This window comes from Fundulus heteroclitus, chromosome 11, assembly GCF_011125445.2.
Source record: "Fundulus heteroclitus isolate FHET01 chromosome 11, MU-UCD_Fhet_4.1, whole genome shotgun sequence".
NCBI classification, from domain to species: domain Eukaryota; kingdom Metazoa; phylum Chordata; class Actinopteri; order Cyprinodontiformes; family Fundulidae; genus Fundulus; species Fundulus heteroclitus.
Window position 1 is genome coordinate 7,477,355 of NC_046371.1, and position 7,865 is coordinate 7,485,219.

Here is a 7,865-nt window from a genome sequence, read left to right on the forward strand (position 1 = left end):
ATATCGAATAATCAGTGTATGCATGTAGAAATCCATCCTTGCGTTTGTGTTGATAATCTCGCGGTCCCTGACAGATATGACGTCATCACGCTGCGACTCCCGTACGGCAGGAGGCGCTGCTGTGCGTTTTTGCAGCCGAAGAGGTGAAGCAGGTGAAAAAACGAATAAGAAAGTACAACCATCAACTAGCTTGATAGGGTTCGACCGAAGAAAATAGGAGGTAAAACTGTCGTTTAATCACTTCACCAACGCGAATGTGTCATTTTGACTGCACGTAAAGCTGGAATAAGACACGTGGGGCGGCGAAAGAGGGAAGCGCTTCTCATTTCCGCTTTGTTTTGTGCCGCTTCCAGTTGAAAGGTTAGCCTTTATGCTAAGCTAGTAGCTAGTGTTTTCGTCGTTGTGTCGTTTGTTTTTTTTATTCCAAACTGATCGCATACTATGAATTTCGTGAACCTGGGGTGTTTTTAATGTGAGTACCGTGTCGACGGGTTTGTACTCAACAGTGTTCTTTATATTTGATGTTTTTTTCTTGCAGAATCTGAGCTACAAGCCACGTCTAAGCTAACGGTTGCCCCCACTGCTGTCATGACAACATTGGGGGGAAAATACACTCTGCTCTATCTAATTTAATCTGTCTGCCTTTGCTACATGCTTTGTATTACGCTTTGGTGATGATTAGAGATGAAATGGGTAAAATGGTGGCATTTAGCATACAGGGTCAAGGTATAGAAGGTTTTAAAGAGCAGTAGCTCGTTGTACATTAATAATACGTTATTATTCCATTGGAAGCAGCCAGGCTGTTCTTATAATGTCGCAAAACTGTCTTGAACGACAGGTCACTATGTTTTCTGACGGTTTCAGTTTGTTATTGACTGTTTTGCCCAGGTTCTGTCCAGTGTCTGTAGCAGACATGCCAAGAAATTGCTGAGCAAGAGTACTTTTTAATTTGAATGTTGGTTTAAAAAAAAAAAAAAAAAAGAACAGTGAGCCACTGGTAGTTGGAAGATGTGTATCTCCTATTGAAGAACCATATCTGATAGTCAAGTGTTTCGGAAGATGGGAGGATCTAAGAGCATTCAAGACAACGGTTCTTTTCTTTGTTACAGTTCTTAGAAAGAAGTAAAAAAGGTAACCTGTCAAAACCTAAATCGGCTCGTCTGACGTTAAAGAGAAATGGAAGGTGGCATTTACCAAAAATAAGCCTGCCCTGTATTTGGCCAATAACAGTTTAAAACATTATTTTAGAAAATAGAAGTGGTTAGATAATAAAATCTGGTGTAAAGTGGCCAAACTTATCAAATGCCTCCTGCTATCTTCACGCAGATGATTCTGTATAGTTACTGCTGTTCAAACTTAATCCGGTACAGCAACCTTTTCTGCCTCTACCTGAGTACAGTGATGTTGTGTATGTGTGCGCCAACCTGTGGCCTAACGTCCTTCACCCCAATGTGCCGTTTTGCTCTGAGATTTGACGCTAATTGTTTCCACCTCACCCACCACTGTGAACTGGATGCTAACGCAGGCAAGCCTTCCTCCAACACACTGGATGACTTTGGTTCACAAGCCTCTTATTGGCTCCGTTCCTAATTATTTATAGAGCCGCATCTATACTTGATTCAACTTTTTTTTCTAAAAAGAGATACTTTTGTAAAATAACATACCTTAGTAAATGAGCGTTTTCTACCAAAAAAAATTTTTTTTAAATGCATTGGCAGTGGCAAAAAACTTAATGCAATGCTCACAGCATGGTAATGTAATTATAAAGGTACATATTGCTAATCTGTTGACTGTTTTTTTTCATCATCGGTTAGCAACAGGGGCTTAATAGATTTATTTTTACAAAGAAGGTTTTTCACCTTAAATGCAATATGTATATTTTTTTTCCTACAGTTTTGGTATAATTATTGTTTTTAGTGTGTTACTCTTTTAGCAAATGGCACGTTTTAGAGTCTGTGTGCCACAGTTAATAATTATTCTGTTACAGAATTTGCTGACGATTATTTAAATAATTGATTAATCATGATTATTTTTGATTGTTTCAGCCCAATCAAGGGAAATTGCCTGATTGTGATCTGTTTCACTAACCTTTCCCTTTCCCTCTTCTCCCAGAATTGTTTCTCTTTTTTTTTTTTTTTATCGGATTTCCTCTTCACCTCCCACCGATCGCTGTAGGACTGCCGGGATTTTAGCTTTTCCTCCGACCCGCCAACATGCCAGCTGCACTTGCTGATTCCAGCCAGATCATCTGTGAAGTCTGGGCGAGCAACGTGGAAGAAGAAATGAGGAAGATCAGACAGATTATCCAAAGCTACAACTACGTTGCCATGGTGAGACATCAGCGGTCTGAATAGCTTAGTTAAATCAGAATCCGCTTAATTTGCCAGGCAAACATCTGAGCACTGCTAGGCCTGTCGCGATAGTCGATGCATAAATTAATTCAATTCAATTTTATTTATATAGCGCCAATTCATGAAACATGTCATCTCAAGGCACTTTACAAAGTCAAGTTCAATCAGATTATACAGATTGGGTCAGATTATACAGATTGGTCAAAAATGTCCTATATAAGGAAACCAGTTGATTGCATCAAATTCCCAACAAGCAGCATTCACTCCTGGAGAAGCGTAGAGCCACAGGGAGAGTCGTCTGCATTGTCCATGGCTTTGCAGCAATCCCTCATACTGAGCAAGCATGAAGCGACAGTGGGAAGAAAAACTCCCCATTAACGGGAAGGAAAACCTCCGGCAGAACCGGGCTCAGTATGAACGGTCATCTGCCTCGACCGACTGGGGTTACAGAAGACAGAGTAGAGACACAACAAGAGAGACAAAAAAAGCACAGAAGCACACATTGATCCAGTAATCTGTTCTACATTAGATGGTAATAGCGGGTGATCTGTCTTCTCTGGATGATGTCACAGCTAACAGAACGCCAGACCAGGTGTACCTTCTATGAAGATAAAAGAGAGAGAACAGAAAGTTAAAGCAGAAATGACAACACGTAATGCATAATTGAAGAATAGTAGAACTCTATAGAGTGAGAAAATTAGATCCTGATGTCCTCCAGTAGCCTAAGCCTATCGCACGATACAATCTTGCCAGGGTGTCCCACAGAAAATCCTGCCGGTAGTTGTCTGGTGGCTCACGGGCGGAAGTGTGGGCGTGTAACCAGGAACCATAACGTGCATCACGCTAATAACAGCTAGCGTGTTCGATTACTTGATCGGGAGCTTTTCTTCCAGACTGGAACTTTGCTTTATGTCACGCTCTAACATCGAGACATTTAAAACCAACAAGCGAAGCTCAGCCTGAGGGGAGGTGATGCCTGGTGGTCATAATATGGTGGGGGGAACCCAGCTAGTGTCAGGTATGGACATTCTCAAAGTTAACATGAGAGCCTGGTGAGGGAGAGCCAGAGAAATGGTTTAAAAAGAAATTAAATTGGTGTCAAAGGCGAACCCGACCGCTGCAGGGTTGGAGTTTTTTGGGTTTAGACCAAATGACGGCACCCGCTTAATTTGTCTGAGCCAGTAGGTCAAAAGGATAAACTTGTTATACCATATGAGCTGAACAGCGTCTCCAAATTACAATATTATGATTTATTGTAATAAGTTTTAGAAAAATGTATCGTCCTGCAAAGTTTATTGTGACATGCCTCAGCACTGTTGACCTGTCTTACATGTTCCTGATCAGTGGATCTAATCTGTGCTCAGAAACCTAAACCCCGTCGGTATTGGCCCGGCAGTAGGTTGAGCCTTATTAACATCTTTGTTACTCAGAAAAGCATAATGGGAAAAGTGCTTTGAAGCGAATGCTCAGCAACTAAAAGCTTTTTCTCTGTGACGGGCGCAAAGCTGAGGCTTTACACGGTTCTTTGTTCAATTAATAAAACTGCTTGGCACCAGATGTCGCAGAGTTCCTTCAAAGTCTGGAAGAGTCAGAAAAACGTTGACCAATGAGCTCTTCTCTCTCCGTCGTTCGCCAGGACACGGAGTTCCCCGGCGTCGTGGTGCGGCCAATCGGAGAGTTTCGCAGCACGGTGGACTACCAGTACCAGCTGCTGAGGTGCAACGTGGACCTCCTGAAGATCATCCAGCTGGGACTCACGTTCATGAACGAGGATGGCGACTATCCTCCAGGCATGACCACGTGGCAGTTTAACTTCAAATTCAACCTCACGTAGGTGGAAAACTTTTCTCTGGGGATTCGGCGTCGCGTTTTTGTCTCGTTCTATCAGCCCACGCTGAATTACTTGTGGAAAATCTTGCTCTAAATGTTTTGGTTGTTTTTTTTGCCACACTAGGAATGTACGTGTAAATCAGATGTAGCGTGTGGATCTGAAGAATACTGATAAGCAATTAGGACTGGGTACCGAATTTGGTACTTTTATAGGAACCGACTGAATCCCGTTGGTACTACTGAGTACCGATTCACGTAAAATCAAACGGTACCGTGTTTCAGTACCTAAACACATCCCTGTGTCTTTGGAGAGCGGCGACTGCTGCTGTGAGCGTCTTCACGCGTCTCCAAGCCCCGCAGCCTCGACCTGAAAGCCGCCTGTAGTCAGAGCAAAGAGAGCAGAGCCTCTGTTGCCTTATTGCACATTTATCCTGTCCTGGTTTACAAAACCTGATAAAATATGTTTTTAATATTTTTTTCTTCTCTGAAATTGTTGCACTAAAACAATTCCCTGAATTTAAGTCACACACAGCTTCAATCCCGTGTTCACCTCGTTTTGGTACAAATTTGTTTAATGTGCTGTGGATTCAGGCAATGGATTAAAATTCATAAATAATATAATAAGGTTCATTTGTAGATCCAAAGTTTCTGCAGGTTTTATTTGAGCAGCAGTCATATCAAATCTAAACTCAGGGCTGGTGGGAAACTTCTGACTTTTCAAGTTTGAATACCAATTTCTTTGCTGCTTTTTCTTTTCTTTTACACTGCCCTGTTTCTAACATAAGGCCAAAATAAACGTAATTTTTATATTGAATTAACTGACTAGGTTTATTGTTGATAGCGCGGGCTGCCGTACATGAATGCACTTCTAGTTTAGACATTACAGTCAGGCAGTCTTGTAGACAGCTCAGGGGTCCTATCAGGTAGTGACACAGTGTACCGTAATCACTGAGCTATATAATACACTGGAGTGCTAATCGCCCGCTGTTTGAACGAGTAACTAAGGAATATGTGCGCTACAGCATCCAATAACGAGGATTTTCTCATGTTCAGGGGGGGCTTAAGACTTTTAAAATGTCAAATGCCATATACTTTTATGTTTTGTTCTAAAACTATCAAGTACTGAGAAAGTCATGTGCTGAAATATTTTTCATTTTATTCATTTAAATATATATGTTTAACATTTATAAATATATAAATAATATACAAAAACATATATTTACATATGTATACATATATACATATACACATACTTATATATACATATATATATATTTAATATGAATAACATGTAAAATATTTCAGCACCTAATTTCCTAGTAGTTGATAGTGTTAGTACATCCACTGACTGTAGAATTACCTGTGACACGTTTTCACACAGCCAGAAAACTGCTTGTTGTTGCAACCAAATCCTGTGGGATTCTGGGAGAGTAGGGAGGAGCAAGATGGCGTCCAGTGACTTCAGTTTTTCGGCAAAATCAGCACTCCAGTGTATTATAAAGCTCAGTGACCGTAATGCTCCGAATATCCATTGAGCAGAGCGACTTCGTTGCTAACCAAAGTCGTACTTACACATTTTAACAGATTTTTGAGCATATTTTGCCACATTAAATTGTTCAGTAAGCACTAGATAAGGTGGACCAAAAGTTTTTGAGAAGATTTTAAGCGTGCCTTATAGTCCAAAAAAAATGGTACTTTGAACTCTGTAAGTCTGGTTAGAAATGTGACAGTGGAGTGGTTTTATTTAGGTCTGTTGTGTTGGTGCTAAATGAAATGTTGGTGGCTGATGTCATTTTTTTTTAATTCCCTCCCCAGAGAAGACATGTATTCACAGGACTCCATAGACCTGCTGCAGAACTCTGGCCTCCAGTTCAAAAAGCACGAAGAAGAAGGAATCGACACGCTGTACTTTGCTGAGCTCCTCATGACGTCGGGCTTGGTGCTCTGTGAAAACGTGAAGTGGCTCTCCTTCCACAGGTTGGTGGTTTTAAACCTTTTAATCCAGCCCATGTCTTTAGTATCAGCTTGTAGGAGGAAATCTCATGTTTCTCTGGGATTTCATACATTTCTAAACTGTGAGGAACTTTCCGCTTCTTCATCTTTTAGCGGCTATGACTTCGGCTATCTGGTGAAGCTTCTGACGGACGCTCGGCTTCCCGAGGAGGAGCACGACTTCTTTCAGATCCTCAACTTGTTTTTTCCTGCAATCTACGACGTCAAGTACCTAATGAAGAGCTGCAAAAGCCTCAAGGTATGCGGCGGCGGCGCCTCCGTCTTCAATCGGGTCCAGTTAAGTGGTCGGAGGAGCCCGGATTGACCCGCCTGCTGTGTTTGTGCTGCAGGGAGGTTTACAGGAAGTAGCCGACCAGTTGGAGCTGAAGAGGATCGGGCGACAGCATCAGGCCGGATCCGACTCGCTGCTCACAGGGATGGCCTTCTTCAGGATGAAAGAGGTAAACTGACGCTCAGTCCGAAGTTAGTTGTAAGCAGCGACAAATCCGTAAATTTTTACGCTCCTCGCTGATGCTGAAAACAACCGCCGGAGAGTCCCTGTCCCAGAAAAGGCTCCTACGGCGAGGAGCGTTGGTAGTTTGATCCGTTTGTCCTCATGTGTCGTTTGTTCCTGACCAGAAATCAAGTTCTCCGTGGGACACAGACGTTGACAGATGTTTCTACCTGTGATTTTTTTTTTTTTTTTTTATCTTTACTTGCTCACATGTTGGTAATATTGCATTAAAAAAACTTTGTTGTGAATGTGGAAAGCATTAAACACACCTAGTATAAAGTTTTTTTTTTTTTTTTTTTTTTTCCGAGCTGCCAGAGTTTCCAGTAATATAATATTATATAATATACATTCTGGTAACTGGTTCTCCAGGCTTTATTGGATTTTTTTCTCCAACTTTGGCTGCTTCTCCACTCGTTGTCTGGATCATTTTCAGATGTTTGTTAAATCAACTCTGAAACAGAAATGAAACAACTCAGGATAGACTGTTTTCCTGCTTTTTAAACATGTTTGTTTTGTTTAGCACATTAGTTCTGTCTTATTTTTCTTTTTTAAACTAAGTTCAAGAACCAAGTAAAAAGCTTTAGTTTCAAACTTTAGTCCTTTTAAACACTAAACCTGCCATCTGAGCCATCGCCCTTATGAGAAACTTTTTTTTTTTTTTTTTTTTACATTTAACTGTTCTCTTTTGTGCAGCTTTTCTTTGAAGACCACATCGACGACGCCAAGTACTGCGGGAGGCTGTACGGCCTCGGCTCCGGGTCCAGCCAGCCCCAGAACGGGCTCTCCGGCTCGGGGCAGGATGAGGCCAACAACAAACACTGAGCGGCCGCTCGGCTTTTTAAAAGGACCCACCGGCAGCTTCCTGCCCTCGCGTTCTCCAACAAGACTCGTCTAAAACATATCCGAGCGACTCTTTGGGTGGACTCACAGCGGGAGCAGATGCTCCAGCGGCTGGCTCGGTTCTTCCCGCGTCGCGTCTTAAACCGGGCCAAACGAGTCCGATGGATTTTTTTAAAACATGTTTGTTTTTACAGCGTGGGACCAGCTCCTAAACACCTGGGATTTTAGAGACTTCTCAGTTCTGATCTTTATCAGACAGATCCCCCACCCCCCCTTTTTTTTTTTCTTTTGTCTTTACCCCTACATGGATTGATTTTTTTTGTTTTTTTAAGTTGATG

The 7,865-nt window shown here is 41.8% G+C and overlaps 1 protein-coding gene across 1 annotated transcript; it reads left to right on the forward strand.

Moving 5' to 3' along the window:
- The first annotated feature begins 102 nt into the window (after positions 1–102).
- cnot8 (CCR4-NOT transcription complex, subunit 8) lies at positions 103–7,837 on the forward strand. The gene is made up of 7 exons (XM_012873396.3): positions 103–220; positions 2,113–2,330; positions 3,988–4,181; positions 5,997–6,158; positions 6,288–6,432; positions 6,524–6,634; positions 7,381–7,837. Exons 2-7 carry the CDS (start codon positions 2,214–2,216, stop codon positions 7,507–7,509), a joined length of 858 nt encoding a protein of 285 aa, XP_012728850.1. The 5' UTR covers positions 103–220; positions 2,113–2,213; the 3' UTR covers positions 7,510–7,837.
- The last annotated feature ends 28 nt before the right edge of the window (positions 7,838–7,865 follow it).